The sequence below is a fragment of the Kluyveromyces lactis genome (assembly GCF_000002515.2).
Source record: "Kluyveromyces lactis strain NRRL Y-1140 chromosome B complete sequence".
Classification (NCBI taxonomy): Eukaryota; Fungi; Ascomycota; class Saccharomycetes; order Saccharomycetales; family Saccharomycetaceae; genus Kluyveromyces; species Kluyveromyces lactis.
Window position 1 is genome coordinate 121,527 of NC_006038.1, and position 17,832 is coordinate 139,358.

Here is a 17,832-nt window from a genome sequence, read left to right on the forward strand (position 1 = left end):
AGGACAAGTACAATTGTTGTTCTGCTAGCGTAAATCGGATTTTTTTTTACTGCAAATTGAATCCGCTTACATATGACATTCGGGACTACCATAAACTGCGACCCTTAATGTCGTTGTATGCTTTCATACAAGATGACAGTTTTGTTGATCGTTAATTCGGGCAATTTAACATTACCCGGATATTTTACATGGTAGACAAATTTTCGATAATCAAAAATCTGAATATGAAATAGGTTGAATACTAAAGATGATTGATTTGTTTGCGGTGATCAGACATAGGAGTGTCCAATTGATCCCCTTTGTATCGAGACATTAAGTCAGTGTATCAGAATCAGCCATGTTTTCCAAGAGACAAGGTTTGAATTTGTGCAAAAACGTATGTCAAACCCATTTTCATCACTGTTGCAATGGTAAAGCGCGGGCTTTCCTCAAACTGCATGATGATATCCTTCCGCATTAAGCAGTTATATCACCTACTTTTAGAAGATCGATTTACTAACTATTGCTCGTAATTTTTTGTTACTCTTTTCCCTATTCTCTACAGGTCCGTTACGTTTCCAACAAACCCCTTCCTAATGCTAGTCTACCGCCAAAATATACCTTAGCAACGGTTCGTTCATTCCCATCATTAGAACCATTGACATTTGCACCAGTGCCAACCTCAGTATTTGATGCTCCATTGAGAAGAGACTTACTATGGCGTGCTGTTGTTTACGAAAATGACAGTAAACGTGTTGGGTCTTCTAACCCCCCAGGCAGAAGTGATGTTGGTTATTCGAGAAGAAAGATTTTACCACAAAAGGGATCTGGTATGGCCAGAGCTGGTGACGCTAATTCACCAATAAGGCATAACGGTGGTAGAGCTCTAGCAAGAACTGCACCAAATGATTATACCACAGCGCTCCCAAAGAAAGTGTACTCTTTAGCATTCAATAACGCACTAAGTCATCAATACAGAAACGGTAACGTCTTCGTCATCGGAAGTGGTGACGGAATCTCCGAAACAAGCCAGGCTGATCTAAATGAATTGGAAATTCTTCCCATCGGGGAGGGCTCAGAAGATGGCGATATCGTGTTCGAAAAATTCCTAAAGCACTATGAGCTACAGAACAAGAAGCTATTATTCGTTATTAACGAACCAAGGCCAGGATTATTTTCATTTACAGAAAGATTCCAAGATAAAGTTAACATCGTCCAAAAAGAATTTGTTGATGTCAACGATCTACTTAAGGCTCACAGAATCTTTATTGAATTGGAAGCTTTAGAATACCTGGCTGTTACTCACGTTGTTTGATTATGGAACGAGATACTGATCATCAGACGGGAGTTAAAATAAAAGCTTCGAATAATAAACTCCACATTGCACCAACTCATCCACAACTTGTATATATATGTATGTGTGTATATTAACGTCACAAATAAAATGAAAATAGCTACACGGCTGTTTATCTAAGTTAGCGACATCCGTATTTGTAAAGACAATTGACCAATGCTGTGGCCATCATCAAGCTGTAAAATCCAAATCGAGGACAAACAGACGCAACCATTTCGGACTGTTGTCGGAAGCCTTATACACCCGTGCATTTTATTATTTTCAATGCGCCTATAACCGAATAATAGTTTAATTTTTCCTTTCCTTCAAGTTTCCTGATTAGGAAACCCATCCAACGTTTTTCAGACTTTGGGCTGAGTTTTCTCCGTGCCTAAGGAAAGACAGGGCATTAGGTGTGCCGACGCCTCGGTTCTTTCCAGTTTCTCCTCCCCGACAGAATTTCCATCCCCCTGATTCTGCTTCTCCTACCGACACCTTCTGCTCCTAGGCTGGGAACATGCACCACTAGACCGATCTTGCTCAGTGACAGAGTATGCTGGGCCTCTGTCCAGTTCTGGTTTGTGCGGTTGTGAGACAATCGTTCTATAGTGGTTTTACCGAATGGCAAGTTTGTATGGAGGGAAACCTTTGAACCTTTGCAAAATCATAGTGTTCAATTAGTGAAAAGCTACTTAACAATGATATATTAGTGTTATTATATTTAAATAACGGATACTTTATTATTAGGTAGTCGTTTTCGAAACAGAACGAGTAAGAAGCAAAGATGTCTCTAGTTGTTCAAGAACAAGGTTCCTTCCAACACATTTTGCGGTATGTTTTAAGATGAGAAACGTTTTAAGAGGATTACAACGAGGAAATTGAAATGAGATATGTTCAAGGGCAATGAATACGAGTATTATCAAGACAACACTACCGTGGTTATAAAGAGTTCCGAGGAGATGAAAGGTATTAGACAGCTTTATGAAAACATGCATTGCGCGTTACATTCGGTATATCATTTAGTGATGATGTTATACTATTAAAGTGAAGAAAATGAGAAGGAATACCACCAGATAGATGGTCCCACAATTTTTCCAAAGATCAAATCGAATTGAAAAGCTTACGCCCGTTAGTAGACAATATGCAGAATGTTGAACTCAAAAATGGATCTCCTTTCTGACATTTTACGTTAGGTCATCCAAAGTTTTATGTTGATTTAGGCATCGAAAACAATCAAAGTACCAAACTGCATAATCGAAGCAAGGAGAAGCATTTTGTGTTTATGGGTTTTCCTCCGTTGTCGCCCTCAGATTGACTATCATCAAATTTTACTAACATTTTTATTCCCATTATTTTTACAGTTTGTTGAACACCAACGTTGATGGTAACATCAATGTTGTCTACGCTTTGACTACCATCAGAGGTGTCGGTCGTAGATACGCCAACTTGGTTTGTAAGAAGGCTGATGTTGATTTACACAAGAGAGCTGGTGAATTGACCCAAGAAGAATTGGAAAGAATTGTCCAAATCATGCAAAACCCAACTCACTACAAGATCCCAGCTTGGTTCTTGAACAGACAAAAGGATGTCAATGATGGTAAGGACTACCACTCTTTGGCTAACAACTTGGAATCCAAGTTGAGAGATGACTTGGAAAGATTAAAGAAGATCAGATCTCACCGTGGTATCAGACACTTCTGGGGTTTGCGTGTCAGAGGTCAACATACCAAGACCACTGGTAGAAGAAGAGCTTAAACAAGAGAATGAGTTCTCTATTTTTAAAATGGTTGGTTTCTACTTTGGAATCTTGCAACCTTTCAAGGCACAAATGTTTTAAATTAGTGATACCAACTTTAATTTAGAATTTTTTTCATTATATTATCTCTTGTATAACTATCAAAACACTATACGTTCCGTATTAATTACATTATCTCAAGACTTATTATAATATGTCTTACAGCTGCTTGCTTGTGCAAAGTGATGATTGAATCATCCTGTCCATTTTTCTAGGATATCTTGAAATACAGGTTATGGCTTTTATAGTCCGAGCTAATGTTAAGCGGAGAGTAAGAATATATAGATATATCTATATACAGGTGGATGTCTTTCCTGTACGCAGGATAGTGTTACAATTGTCTTTGTATCGGTCTGCCGAGCGACCATGCTAAGGTTTGTCAGTTTGTCATCATTATGTCGTATTGATGTTCAATTCTTTTAATATGCCTCTGTTGGAACTGAAATTGAGCTTTCCAGCCGTATTCATATTTTCACTCATTTTGACATTCTCGTCTGTTACTTCCTTGACGGGTGTAGTAACAAAATCTTTGATATTTGTACCATTTATCAGCTTGTTCACTCTGTTATTCGGGCTGGTATAGACCCTTGAGAGTTCATTGTCTTGCTTCAACCTAAAAGTGAGTACTTTACCCTTTTCTGAGGGGGAAGTAATTTTTTCAGGTGGACTGGATATAGTGTATCTTGGGATATCGAGCTTCAATTTCTTTTGGAACTTCAATTCATCATTCATTATGACTAATGAACCGTTATCATTGGAACTGTTGCGTTTGGTAGTGGATACGGTAGCAATATTCGAGGTTGTGATTTCAATGAGGGGATGGTTTTGTTGAAGAGAATCGTCTGTCTGCATACCATCTGCGTTAGATATAGACTCAGTGGGGCTACTAATTTGATCTCTCAAATCTGGTATTTTAGCCGTGTCATTTAATCCAATGTCGTTTGAATCATCTAATGGTGAGTTTATTTGTTTTGAATCCACCTTGAACTTCTTTCTGAAGTTTTGTCTTCTATTTTGGAACCAAACTTGGACTGCCTTTTCGCTCATGTTACATATTATTGATAGTTCCGATCTTCTCTCCTTTGAGGGAGCAGGGTTCACTTCGAATTCCTTTTTTAAGATGTCTGATTCATTTTTCGAAGTTCTTCTTCTCTTTCTTCTAGCCAGTTGTGCGTTATCGATTGAAGGCTCATTAGAGGGAAACGTTTCCTGAGAGTGTGTGATGAATGCAAACGATTTAGCTTTGTTGGTTCTTTTCTTAGCACTACTGTTTTTCGAATCAGAATCATCTAGCGATTCTGGATCCGTCAGAACAAGGTTGTTACCAGCGCTGTTGCTTCTTTTAGTTACCTTTGGTCTCTTTGACGGCGTGTGTTGTAGCGTGCCATTGTCGGGTATACTGAGATTAACGCTAAGACTTCTTCCCGTACTATTAGACCCGCTAGCAGTAGGAGATGACCTTGATGCTCTTGCGTTTACTCCAAGTAAAGATTTGGAGCTCATCCCCGGCGTTGGTACTAGTGTCGATGATGATGTAGTCACGTGATCTACATCAACACTTGAGGTTGATGCGGTACCAATTCTAAGCATACTTGTCGTAGGTGTGATAGATAGCAAGTTATTCTTGACTATTGGTGTTTGAGGGTCATTTCCACTTAGTGGAGGTAATCTAATATTACCCTGAATGTCCATTCTGAAACCCATGCTTGCTGATCTTGGTAATGGAGAAGAAGTGGTAGAAGTTGCATCGATAATGGCAGAGAATGATGGCAATACAGGTTTTGACATAACGGAGAGGGAAGTTATCGTTAGTTTGCAAAACACGTTCGCTTTGGCTGAGAGAGTTGGTATATCGCCAGTGCTGTATCGGTTCTTGGTCAGTCAATGAATTTGCAAGCTGTTTATCCGAATCATACTTAATAGAGTTTATATATATATCTATATATGTTCCGTGTGTTTGATTGATGTATGTGCAAAGAATTCCCATATTGAAATCTGAGCGATCAATTAGACTACCGTTTCGTTCGCATTAGATGGTGAATGCCACCAATTCAGGTAATATGAATCAGACATTTCTGGACCTGAGGACTATCTTGCACAACACACAGACCAAGACGTAGTAAGAAAAGGAGAAAGGGACTTCGCGGCAGCAGACCTTCACACGAAGGACTTGAATCCACCATTCATCACCTTTCCAGATCAGGAATACCAACAACAGGCCCACACACTTCAACTAAAAACTAACATTTCTATATTCATCCTTCCTCCGCATACTCCCAGAAGCATTCCCACAAAAGAAGGAAGTATAAACAACACTTGGAAAGATTGGCGTCTTGGATGCCAAATAAGCCTTTAATCCTCGAAATGTTCGCGCTCTGAAGTACAGGAACTTCCCAATGTTGACAGTTTTCTCGAAGAAATTGCGTATTTTCCACTCACATAATTTTTTCGCACACAACAAGACGCGAATTTCACTGTATAACGTAATACAAAAGGGAAAACAAAAGGTTGGCGTTTTCGAATTTTGAAAACAAGACGCGAATTTCGTAGTTGTTTCTTCATTGCGGTTCGAACGAAGAATAGGTGAACGAAGGAAATGAAAGTTGAAACGGACATAACAGAATCCTTAGTAGCATTTTTCGTGCACAGGGGGGCGGGAAGAAAATGGAAGATGAAAAGAAAAACAAACCAAAGTACGATCTATCTGCACATAATGTATGGGAATTTTCTTCTTCGGTGTTTTACTTCGTTTTTCAAAAAGCCTAATCACCTGAATTCTCACCACATTGTGTACAATTCTGCATCCCGCTACTATACTCCATAGTTGGAAATATATGATTCACGGTAAGTGTACACAGAGTTCCTGTCCTACCGTTACCTTGGATCCTCACTGTAATCATCGCGGTCTATTGTATGATATTGGGATTGTCACCAGGAGATAGAAAAGAGAAGTATTTTGTGCACGTGACTTAGAATTGTTGGCCACATGGGCATTAGATTATTATCATGCAGTAATACTGATTATCCATTACCCGGTACTCCTTTTTTTTTCTCAGCATTTTTTTTCTTTTAATCTAACTGTATGGAAGGAATATTAAAACATAGGCATCTTCGATATCTTTAAAGTGAGTTCAAATGACAGGATATATAGGCTTTAATTCGCCCAGTTCTGTGTACCAAGGTATAAGAAAAAGGCACTGCTTTCCTTAACGTAACTTCCTTCACTGTTCAGCAGTTTAATTTGCTGTTACTTAAAGATTTGTCTTTTCTCTCTGTCTCAATTTCGGAGGAGGAGAAAAGAGAGGCAGGTTTTAACTGACATTGGAGTGTTGTTGACATAACCAATGAAAGAATTACAGTTGCCGGAAAAGAGGAAGTCTAACACAGGCCTGTCATGGTTTCCTTCTCCTAGAATATTGCAAGTATTTCTTGTACTTTTAGGGGCGATAGTTGCATTTTTAAGTTTTTCTGCGACATCTAGTATTATTTCTTCATCGCCCAAGCATCATTCGTGCCATGATAATGTTGAAGAGGCTGCCGTCAAATACCATTATTCGACCATTTCTAGTGATGAATTGCCCATTTCCAACGAGAGACTGGCGTCCCTTGGATTGACCCCAAACCAACCTGTAAAAATTACCGATATTGGAGGTAAAGAGAAAAGCATTAAGGGAAGATTCCTTCATATTACAGATATGCATCCTGATCTGTATTACAAGGAAAACACATCAATTGACGATACTTGTCATAGGGGTAAACCAAAAAATGATGGAGATAGGGCTGCGAGGTTTGGTAATGCAATGAAAGGATGTGATGGCCCTCCGGATTTGATGTACTATACATTGGATTGGATTCACAAAAATTTGAGTGATGAAATTGATTTTATCATATGGACTGGTGATAATGTTAGACATGATAATGACCGTAGGATCCCGAGAACTGAACAACAAATTTTTGACATGAATAGACAGGTTAGTGAACTTTTCTTGAAGACTTTTAAAGATCATGAGTCTGACGATCCAAGGGATCTCAAAGTCAAAATTATACCGTCCTTAGGGAACAACGACGTTTTCCCACATAACTTGTTTTCTCCAGGTCCCACATTACAAACCAGAGAACTATACGATATTTGGAGCCAGTTCATACCACCAGCGCAACAAAATACATTCGATAGATATGCTTCCTTTTTTGTGGAAGCGATCCCTGGGAAACTAGCCGTTATATCGCTCAATACTTTGTATATGTTCAAGGGCAACCCATTGGTGGATAACTGTAGTAATAAAAAGCAACCTGGGTACAAAATGCTCCTTTGGGTAGGGTTCACTTTACAGGAATTGAGAGACAGAGGTATGAAGGTTTGGCTCAGTGGACATGTTCCACCAATTCCAAAGAATTTCGATTCATCATGCTCTGACAAGTTAGCGTTATGGTTACACGAATACAGTGACATAATTATTGGAGGTTTCTATGGGCATATGAACATGGACCATTTCATACCCGTTGATGGTGAAAAAGCTTGGGATGATATTGCAAATAGTATGGCTATTTCTGAATATTCGGGATTTTTTGAACAAGATTTCCTAGAAGATGCTATTGCAGCAAGAGAAATTAGGGCTGAAGGTGCCAAACCTGTCAAGAAGGTTAATTACATGAATGGTGTACGAGATGCTTATTATTCCAGGATTTCAGAAGATGTCAAGAAACTTTCTGAGAAAGATCCGCTGTATGAAAGGTATAGTATAGTGCACATCGGTACCTCTATTATTCCTACATTTAACCCTGGGTTCAGGATATGGGAGTATAATATCACTGAATTACAAACAGAGGAGGAAGTTCTCCATTCTCACCAACCTTGGGACTCCTTTTTTGAGCATTTGGATGTTGAAATTCAAAAGATAATTGAAGAAGCGGAAGAAGCGGAAGAAGTCGAAGCATTTGAAGATGATGAACAGATAGACTCTGAAATTCCTGATGTCCTGATTTCAAAGAAGAAGAAGAAGAAGGGCAAGAAGGGCAAGAAAAACAAGAATAGCAAGAATTGGTGGAAAACTGACAAAACTTTCCCCAAGAAGAAACCCAAGAACCTTCCTCCAGGCCCAGCCTACGAAAATCAACTGTTCTCGCCACTACGGTTTGTTCAATATTATGCAGACTTGAAAGAAATCGACAAACAGTATTTGAAATTGCTCAAGGAAGGTAAAAGTGAAGACGAAGCAGCATCAATTGCTTTCAAATATCAAATAGAATATGCCTCTGACGACAAACCATACCCAATGAAAACTACATTAGTAAAGGACTACATTGAACTAGCGTCTGAATTAAGTGGAAACGATAAACTATGGGACACATTTTTAGAAAGAGCATTCTGTTCAAGTGGATACGAAGATTGATTAACATATCGATGAAAGATATCACTAAAGGTACACAAATATAATTCTATAGTTATATACAAACAGAACCGCATAAGTTAAGATATGGAACTGATGTTAGTAAAAAAACACAGCTCTTTGTTTATAAGCCTTGATCAACGGTAGTTGGTTTGTTTTTCCTAAATTTTTGTTATACAGTAGCGTATGTGTATATAATGATATATGAAATAAAACACAATACTAAAGAAACGAAAGAGTCTCTCATAACAGAACTCTTGATCAAAAGAGTATGAGTTCGGAAGACCAAACAATCGTACCTAGCATTGATTAGAAAGAGTTTATCATTCATAAAAGGTTAATTGAAAAGAATCATAAAGGAGAAAAGGTTTCCTTTAATCCTTGTTAACGGAAGAGAAGTATTCCTTGGAGGCATCAACTTCTGGCTTGATAGTAGCAGCACCTGGAGTCCAGTTACATGGCAAGACAGTACCGTTCTTGTCAGTCCATTGGAAACCTTCGACCAATCTCAAAGCTTCTTCAACGTTTCTACCGACTGGCAAATCGTTGATGGTAATGTGTCTCACAACACCCTTTGGATCAATCAAGAACAAACCTCTCAAGGCAACACCTTCTTCTTCAATCAAAACACCGTAGTCTCTAGACAAGGAATGGTTGGTATCAGCGATCAATGGGATGTCAACTGGACCCAAACCACCATCCTTTCTGGCAACGTTAGTCCAAGCCAACAAAGAGTATTCGGAATCAGTAGAAGCGAACAAGACTTGAGCACCAATGGCTTCAAATTTCTTAGCAGCTTCAGAGAAGGCAATAATTTCAGTTGGGCAAACGAAAGTGAAAGCCAATGGAATGAAGGCCAAAACGACGTACTTACCCTTGTATTTTTCTAAAGAAACTTCGTCGAAAACACCGTCGATGACAGCGGTCTTCTTGAATTCTGGAGCTGGCTTTTGAACTTGGGCAACCATTTCTTAACTATTTTTATTATGTGTTCTGATGTTTTGATCGGACTATAAATCTATCAATTGAAAATATATGAATACAATTCCTTAGACTAAAACACAATGAAATCAGAATTCCTATGAATAGAGTAAAGGTAATGAGATTTACAAATTAATGCAAAACCTAATCCCTTTATATATACTTGTAATTTCAAGGTATTTCAATCCATTTTTTTTTTCTGTTTCTGGGAAAAAAGACAATCGATGCGAATCAGTACGGGAATGAAAGTGATATCGATAAAGACAAACGAGGGAACAGAAGAGCAGTTATTGCCTAAGAGACAACCACAATTAATATTATTTCGGTGGTTTCTCGAAGATTTAGTCAGCGGCCAGCTCGAGCTGGCTGCTGAGCCAGTTTGCACTAGGTTGCAGTTGGCTAATGTCTTTCCTGGGGAAAGGGCATGTGCAAGCGCCTCCAATGAGATAAGGACACCGGTTTATAATGTTACCCGGACTTGATTTATAATTCATTTTGTCAGAATTGGGAAGATTCTGGAACTCTTTCGCCCTTTAAGGTGCTACTGTCTTGATCTGAGATGTCCGAATAAAGAAAGACCGTTGCAATATTGAGAGAAGGTCGTGAAGAAACTTTTCAGTAGTGGTAGTTTAGAGGTTTTGGGTGTTGAGAGTTTGTTTTTACTAACGTATCGGTATGGTCTCGCCTTTCTCACTGGTGTTACTAATTTTTTACATTGTATATGGGGCCAGACACAATACATAGATACATAGTGTATAGATTTGGATTGAATTTTAGATTTAGAATCGTTTTTAAGCTCCTAGATTCTAGAATTGGGGCACTAGGCAAGTTGAACGTGTTCCTCTTCCTGGGATTGCTCGATCAACCGTTCCTCGATAATCTCTTCGAATTGTCTCTCACAGTTTGGTACAAATAGTAAAACGAACAATAGGCAGTTCTTCAGTATACCAAGGATGATGTTGTCCGTTCTTGGGTTTGGCACAACGTATCTCATAAGCGTGTTGTCTGTAAAGAAATTCCAGGGTCTGTAAACGTCCAATAATAGGTTAAAGTACAGTCTGTTAGTCATTATTTTCCTGTTAGTTTTCAAGTTGGACTTTCTCATATCTTTGACTATGGGAGCTGCCCATGGTGGAAGGCTGTGCAATTCTTGCGTTAACAATTTGTCCACCTTCTCAAATGTATCACGGAACAATTCATAGTACAAGTATTTAAGCTTGTCCCTAGATTCATTACCGACCCCTGTGGTTGTCAGTAAGACAAATTGCTTCAAAATGTATTTGTGTTGAGTTGCCAATTGTTCGTTTTGACTCAATTGTTCTTCGAGCACGGGATTGCGCTTGATCTCTTGTAAAAGGAGTTCTAGCAAATCTTGGTTCTGCTCGAGTTGCGTGCATAATACAGTTGATACCTTGCTTGTACGAGCAAGCCTTTCGAAAAATTCGATTGGGAATTTCTCATTCTTCAATAATGTTCTGATTTGCTCTATCTCTTCTGTTGGCATCTCATCGTATGAACCAATAACAATCCTTCTGACCCTCTTTCCCAACTGTAACTTGCTCCATATCAGTCTTGCCACTACTATTCCCGCGATGGAATTGAAAAGCCAAAGTGGTAATATTGGGAATAGTTCAAATGCAAGGAAAAGGAAAAAGCCACTGCGACCAGTGACAGTTGATATGATCCATTGGAAAATGACCCGTGGTGATTCCCATCCAATGTTCATCCGCGCTAGTATGCCGCCAGCTGGTTGATTTGTAGCTCCAGTTTCAGCATTGGGGTTAGGCAAGTCGGGAAGTAGTTCTTCGTCTACATTATACTGTACTTCATTGCGTTGAATCTTTTCGCCAAGAGCGTTTTCTATCGCTGCTCTTGCAGTTCCAGACAACTTCATACATTTCTCTCCCAAGGTGATTTCGTCCTTAGAGAGCCTTAAGGTCTTGTCGCCAATTTGTAGCTCGAAATACTGGGCGGCCAACTGTGACTGTGGTATAATGTAGTCTTGATCGTCTACAGTTATGCGTTCATAAGTCTCATACGACCTTGTCACTGGCAATCCATCAGTCATTAGAATGGGAACTTCTGGCTCCGTGAGAACGGCTGAAGTCCTTGTTGGTGTGGCAGTAGGTGTTGGTGACCTAGAATTTGTTGTTTGTTGCAATTGATTTGAATTGTGGTTCAAATCATTTTCAGACCTATTAGATAACGTCGAACCGAATGCGGAATTGGCAGCTAGGTTAGGCCCGCTAGTGACTGCGATATTTGGAACGGACTGTCTTGCATTACCAGCTGATGTGAAAGTATTAGTGTTGCTGGTGGAAGTGCTTGTATTGACATTGTTATTGTTGCCATTTGAGTCACCTCTTCTTGGCATGAATTCAAATCTGTCAGGAGCGAACAATAACTCATTCCAAAATCCTGGCCCCGGCTCCGAGTATTCGTGGGTAATGTGAACATGTAACTTGGCTCCCGTAGGTTCAGTAATGAATTTCAAAATCCTATTCGGTTCATTAGATGCGCCATTCAATTCATGTAAGATACACCCTTTATAGATTAATTTAATATCGTGAGGCTGTAATCGTAGTGCATGGGCATACACAGAACAAATGAAATTCTTTACATCCAATATAGTGGTGTCGGAATTTACTACCATCTTTTGCATAGTGAATTTAGCTTCAGAGACAAATTCGATGGTCACTCCATCATCCGCTTGACTATGTTTCACTTTGCATAAAAGAGTGCAATATGCATCGGCAGCTGGGGCGAAGTCGATTCCCAAAAGATCACTTAAAGTCAAATCCTCTGTAGATTCAGATAGATGGATTGCATGAGACCTACCAGCGATATCAAGCGCAACAACATCTTCTAAGGTGTGTTCCTTTATGGCACAAATATTCAAATTCCTAGTTTGTTCGTATTGGTTCAAACTTTCCAAAGCCATTTTCGCCAAGTGCGACACCGTTGAATACATGTACACGTCATCCAATTTTACCTTGAATATTTTTTCCACAGACAGCGTATTACATTGCACAAGTATCGAAGTTCTGGAGAAACTTTCAGGATCATACTCTATTGGGACGCCATTTTCTTGTGACCGGTCGATATTCTTCTTCTTCTCCAACCGTAATCTAATAACTCCAGGATAATTAGGTTCAATTTGTTGGCACTGTGTCTCTTTCGATAGCGCCCCAAATTTATAGCAAAGCTGGATTTCATCAACCCCCATTGAGAAAGAACCGTTCCCTTGTTGAACAGAGAGATGGTGCACGTATTGCAACAATCGCAACACTGAACATTTCCCATGGGCCCTAATCGTTATATTTGTGCCATGTATCAACTGCGGATCGCTAGACCACACGCTAAAATGGTAAGCTTTTGAGGCTAGGTACTCCATTATCGATTTATTTTTATCAGTGACACTTTCTACCTTTGTTCAGTGTCGTGCTACGAGTAGGATAAGAGCTCTGAATCCTTGCTTTAAAGTGACACCCTTGCTCTGTTAATTCTTTCATTGTTTCGATTTTGATGTTCTTTTTCTTGATTTTTCAATAGTAAATATGTGTGCTTCATGGAAATCCTAGGAAACCTAGTTCTACATATGAGTTCGAGGAAAACGAGAAACCTTGGATAGGAAGATCAGTGAATAGACATTGGTGGGTACCCCTGGATGCCTCATTGTAGCAATATGTTCATTAAAAAAACTATATACATATACAGAGAATTGTTGGGAGAGGAAAAGAAGCGTTTGTTTCACTTCATAAAACATATTGATGAGTAGGTTTAATTTCGTTTGCTATTCAGCATAGTAAAATGACGATGCCCTCAAAGATGCTTCAGGGCTCTTGTTCGTCAGTGAATTTGTTCTTTGATTGGAAAATTCAGATAGTCATGTAAAGAGATAATAAGCCTATTTCTTTAATCTTTCCTCAAGGTCTTTCAATTCTTGTTGCAGTTTGGAGGTCTCTTGTTCCATTTCTTTAGCTTTTTGTCTGGCAAGTTCAGCTTTTTGTCTCCTCAACTTAGTCTCTTCATCTCTTCTCTCCAACTCTTGGATCCATAACTGCTCTCTCATCTTGGCCTTCTTCCTTAGTTGTTCCTCATGAGATTCTCTTTCGTTTTTATTTGTACCGTAGATATAAGAACCTGCTACAAGGGCGATAAGTGTAAACCCTTGAAGGGCTACACGCCAACGGAACCAGATCTGAGCTTTCCGCTTGTTACCGTTCTTCACATTAAGCACAGCCAACAAAACTGCACCAGTGGTAGCTAGAGTCCCAAGAGGAACTAATGGCTGTTGCTTACAATGGTAAATCATTTTATCCAGAAATGGCATCTCATCCAAATCATCTGCATCGGAGTCGAAACTTGATGGAAGGTACGACATGATTGTTTTCTTTTGCTGTTGTTGGGTGTATATCTCTGTAAGTACGAGCACGGTCTTCTCTTGATTTCGGCCTGTTAGTTAGTTGTATCGAAAACTATAGACGCCTTGATCAACTCCAGATAGTTTGCTGCCTTGCTTTATTTAATGAATCTCTTTATCGGTTGGAAACTTTATTTCTACTATTCCTTTATTTCGATATTTGCTCATTACTTGTGTGGGAAATTTGTACAATAGGGTAATGGCAAAGTAAACAGGTGTCAGTTAACACGACACCAATGACAGGGCACTGACCAGTACTCGTTCCCTCTTGATGGTAACTAATAATCTTAAATATACATAAGGGTACGGTATGCATATATGTAGTATATTATATTTCAGAAATTTCTGAGTTCTCAATCATTTCCACTCTTGTTCTCTTCCTCGAAGATGAATTGTTTCAATTTCTCGTATGCGGCATCCAAATCGTCGTTGACAACGGTCAAGTCATGTGCGCCAGTCTCAGCATATTCCAATTCGGCAATGGCTGCATTTAGTCTTTTCTCAAGAGATTCTGGCGTCTCGGTGCCTCTGCCAGTCAACCTTTCCTTCAGCACTTCAACAGAAGGTGGAGCCACGAAAAGGAACCTAGCGTTCAAATCGGTCTGTTTCACAGATTTCACACCTTGCATGTCAATGTCCAAGATACACGTCTTGCCGCTGTTTGTCACCTCCTTCACAGACTCGATAGTCGTTCCGTAGTAGTTACCAGAGAACTGTGCCCATTCGATGAACTTCTTGTTATCTATCATCGATTTGAACTCGTCCACTGTAACGAAATTGTAGTCCTTACCGTTCACTTCACCATTTCTTGGCTGTCTAGTAGTAGACGATACAGAGAACCCGAAACTCGTTGGGTACTCCGCGAACAACTTCTTCAAAAGAGTGGACTTACCGGTACCACTTGGACCAGAAATGACTATAGGACGACTCATTCTTCCAATAAACATGCAAAAGGGAAGCGTTGAAGATGCCAGCTGAGCGCCTAATTCAAAAATAAAATATACCAGAAACGAAAAGAGTAAACGCAAACGTAAGAGTGGCACCAACGAACTGCTTTATTGAAAATGGTGGTTTTTTAATGATCTATGTCTTGGATCCACACATGTCACATTGAAATAATTTTTCAGTTCTAACTTGGCGATGCCCATCGCGTCGTTAAATCTAGAAACAGAAAATGAAAATGAAATTGGAACTCGTATGGAAACTGGAATGTGGACTGAAATGCCGATGAGGAAGCGATATATGGCTCCAATGAGCCAGTAGCTAGTAACCACTAGTTCCAGTGTGTTTTTGGATACAGTACCGGTAGAAGAAGGTATTGTGTGTCGCGATATTCTCTGATATAACCTGTGCCAAGGCTGGTCAACAACAATGATATCACGTGATATATGAAATTTATGCGTGGTGTGTGGGTTTATTGATATTTCCCACATTATTCGGATGTCTGTTGCGATCTGGCCAGTGAACTCAGATGCTGCCTATGAACTAAAATGCTTTGAAATCGATTCATTGAAACAAGGTTTTGAATTGGATGCAGATGATGCAATAGGGGAAAAGGTTGAACCACTTTTTTTTTAACTATGGAGAAATAGTTTAATGTACATGACACTCGATTGTACCAGTTGTTTGCTTTACCTGAGGCAAGTGAATTGGAATCTTTAGTAGCATACAAGGCGAAATAGAAGCATCTCGTAAGGATCAGAGAGAGAGAGCGAGGGAAAAAAAAAAAAGAGACAGGAATCATAGATGAAGGGAACGCTGGTTAGTATTGTACTTCTGGCAATCAAGGCTCAATTGGCTCGAGCAGGTGAAGATGGTGGTCCGTTAGATGAAGGTGAGCCCGGGGATGAAACGCCGATTCCTGATGATCCGGAGGATGTGAACCCAATTACGGAAGAGATGTTCTCTTCTTGGGCACTCTTTATCTTGCTCTTCCTTCTTATAGCAGCATTGTGGTCCTCATATATGTTAACAAGGAAACGGGTCAGAGCTGTTCACGAAACCGTGTTATCGATTTTTTACGGAATGCTAGTCGGTCTCATCATCAGATTGACCCCAGGTCATTACATTCAGGACACGGTAACGTTCAATTCGTCGTATTTCTTTAACGTATTACTACCGCCGATCATTTTGAATTCTGGGTATGAGTTGAATCAGGTTAATTTCTTTAATAACATCGTTTCGATCCTAACGTTTGCAATTCCTGGAACTTTAATATCTGCTGTTGTGCTTGGGACAATCTTGTTCATTTGGACTTCTCTAGGGCTTGAGGGTATCAACATATCATTCGTCGATGCATTATCCGTAGGGGCCACATTGTCAGCAACCGATCCAGTGACTATCTTGTCGATTTTCAATGCATACAAAGTGGATCCCAAACTTTACACTATCATTTTTGGTGAATCTCTACTTAACGATGCAATTTCTATTGTCATGTTCGAAACTTGTCAGAAATTCCATGGTAAAAAATTACAATTCAGTTCATTCTTCGAAGGTATCGGAATGTTTATGATGACTTTCACAGTATCCCTGTTGATCGGATGCATGATTGGGATGCTTGTCGCATTGTTTTTGAAGCACACTTACATTAGAAGATATCCACAGATTGAAAGTTGTATCATCCTTCTAGTAGCTTACCAATCTTACTTCTTCTCCAACGGTTGTCATATGTCCGGAATCGTATCTCTATTATTCTGCGGCATAACTTTGAAACATTACGCATATTATAATATGTCCAGAAGAACTCAAGTTACTTTAAAATACATTTTCCAACTACTTGCAAGATTATCAGAAAACTTTATCTTTATTTATCTTGGCCTAGCTTTGTTCACCGAAGTGGAATTGGTGTACAAGCCAATGTTGATCATTATTACAGCAATATCCATATGTGTGGCACGTTGGTCAGCGGTACTTCCGTTGTCTAATTTCGTTAATTGGTTTTACAGAATGAAAACTCTCAGATCAATGGGTTTGAATGCGAACTCTGAATCCGAATATTCAATTCCAGATGAAATTCCTTACCAATACCAGATGATGGTGTTTTGGGCTGGTCTTAGGGGTGCTGTTGGTGTTGCATTAGCCATGGGTATCCAAGGTGAATTCAAATTTACCCTATTAGCTACTGTTCTTGTTGTTGTTGTTTTAACCGTTATAATTTTCGGTGGGACTACAGCTAGTATGCTAGAGATTCTCAACATTAAGACCGGCTGTGTAGATGAGAATGATATTAGTGACGATGAATTTGACATTGAAGCACCCCGTCCAATCTCTTTAGCTAATAGCAGTTTGAACTTGTCGACAGACTTCAGATCTGATTTCCCACCGTTGGCTACAAGCGTCAATGCCGCTGCAGGTATAATATCGCCCGAAGACACTCCAAGTCAACAATTAAATGGCCCGAGGTTCTCATTTGATGGTGCTCAAATAAGAAGCTCCGTTGACAAAATTTTCCAGCAGGATCAATGGTTTGCAAACTTTGATGAGCAGGTCCTAAAACCAGTATTTTTGGACAATAATTCCGCAATACCTTCTCAAACAAATACTAAATCATCAAACTCCCCAAATGACATGTCAGTTCGACGGACGTTGTGATTCATTTCTAACATTTTACAACTGCATAATATGTTGACTTTATGTGTATATACTTTTATGAACAAAAAACTGGCAAGCACTAAATAGATCATGCATTGTAAGGCACTTAGTCGAATTCTTCGTATTGTAGTACATCTCATTATCATTTGTTGTTATCCCAGTACAACACTTCTTGAGCAGATACTACAGACGTTGCTATTAAATTTATAAGACTTACGGTTGGCGAGAAACGTTAATTGTGCACGAAAAGCTAGTGCGGATCGATGAATTGATAAACCGATGGAAAAAGTCTTTTTAAATACGTAATGACCTTTTTGTAAAAATGAAGATAACGTTTGTATGC

General features: G+C 39.4%; 9 protein-coding genes across 9 annotated transcripts; 4 read left to right on the forward strand and 5 right to left on the reverse strand.

Annotated features, from left to right (window-relative positions):
* Nucleotides 1–337: 337 nt before the first annotated feature.
* Nucleotides 338–1,294, forward strand: YML6 (mitochondrial 54S ribosomal protein uL4m; the record flags this gene model as incomplete). Its single annotated transcript, XM_451599.1, has 2 exons — nt 338–376; nt 545–1,294. The coding sequence occupies 2 exons, from the start codon at nt 338–340 to the stop codon at nt 1,292–1,294; spliced, it is 789 nt and encodes a 262-aa protein (XP_451599.1).
* Nucleotides 1,295–2,096: 802 nt separating this feature from the next.
* RPS18A (40S ribosomal protein uS13) lies at nt 2,097–3,067 on the forward strand (the record flags this gene model as incomplete). The annotated part of the gene is made up of 2 exons (XM_451600.1): nt 2,097–2,143; nt 2,674–3,067. The coding sequence occupies 2 exons, from the start codon at nt 2,097–2,099 to the stop codon at nt 3,065–3,067; spliced, it is 441 nt and encodes a 146-aa protein (XP_451600.1).
* Nucleotides 3,068–3,500: 433 nt separating this feature from the next.
* YHP1 (Yhp1p) lies at nt 3,501–4,895 on the reverse strand (the record flags this gene model as incomplete). The annotated part of the gene is made up of 1 exon (XM_451601.1): nt 3,501–4,895. One exon carries the CDS (start codon nt 4,893–4,895, stop codon nt 3,501–3,503), a length of 1,395 nt encoding a protein of 464 aa, XP_451601.1.
* Nucleotides 4,896–6,451: 1,556 nt separating this feature from the next.
* PPN1 (endopolyphosphatase) lies at nt 6,452–8,497 on the forward strand (the record flags this gene model as incomplete). The annotated part of the gene is made up of 1 exon (XM_451602.1): nt 6,452–8,497. One exon carries the CDS (start codon nt 6,452–6,454, stop codon nt 8,495–8,497), a length of 2,046 nt encoding a protein of 681 aa, XP_451602.1.
* A 371-nt stretch (nt 8,498–8,868) lies between these two features.
* On the reverse strand, nt 8,869–9,462 carry TSA2 (thioredoxin peroxidase TSA2; the record flags this gene model as incomplete). The annotated part of the gene is made up of 1 exon (XM_451603.1): nt 8,869–9,462. One exon carries the CDS (start codon nt 9,460–9,462, stop codon nt 8,869–8,871), a length of 594 nt encoding a protein of 197 aa, XP_451603.1.
* Nucleotides 9,463–10,295: 833 nt separating this feature from the next.
* On the reverse strand, nt 10,296–12,869 carry USA1 (Usa1p; the record flags this gene model as incomplete). The annotated part of the gene is made up of 1 exon (XM_451604.1): nt 10,296–12,869. The coding sequence occupies one exon, from the start codon at nt 12,867–12,869 to the stop codon at nt 10,296–10,298; it is 2,574 nt and encodes an 857-aa protein (XP_451604.1).
* A 513-nt stretch (nt 12,870–13,382) lies between these two features.
* On the reverse strand, nt 13,383–13,859 carry RCF1 (respiratory supercomplex assembly factor RCF1; the record flags this gene model as incomplete). Its single annotated transcript, XM_451605.1, has 1 exon — nt 13,383–13,859. One exon carries the CDS (start codon nt 13,857–13,859, stop codon nt 13,383–13,385), a length of 477 nt encoding a protein of 158 aa, XP_451605.1.
* Nucleotides 13,860–14,251: 392 nt separating this feature from the next.
* On the reverse strand, nt 14,252–14,830 carry GUK1 (guanylate kinase; the record flags this gene model as incomplete). Its single annotated transcript, XM_451606.2, has 1 exon — nt 14,252–14,830. The coding sequence occupies one exon, from the start codon at nt 14,828–14,830 to the stop codon at nt 14,252–14,254; it is 579 nt and encodes a 192-aa protein (XP_451606.2).
* An 814-nt stretch (nt 14,831–15,644) lies between these two features.
* Nucleotides 15,645–17,489, forward strand: NHX1 (bifunctional K:H/Na:H antiporter NHX1; the record flags this gene model as incomplete). The annotated part of the gene is made up of 1 exon (XM_451608.1): nt 15,645–17,489. The coding sequence occupies one exon, from the start codon at nt 15,645–15,647 to the stop codon at nt 17,487–17,489; it is 1,845 nt and encodes a 614-aa protein (XP_451608.1).
* Nucleotides 17,490–17,832: the final 343 nt, after the last annotated feature.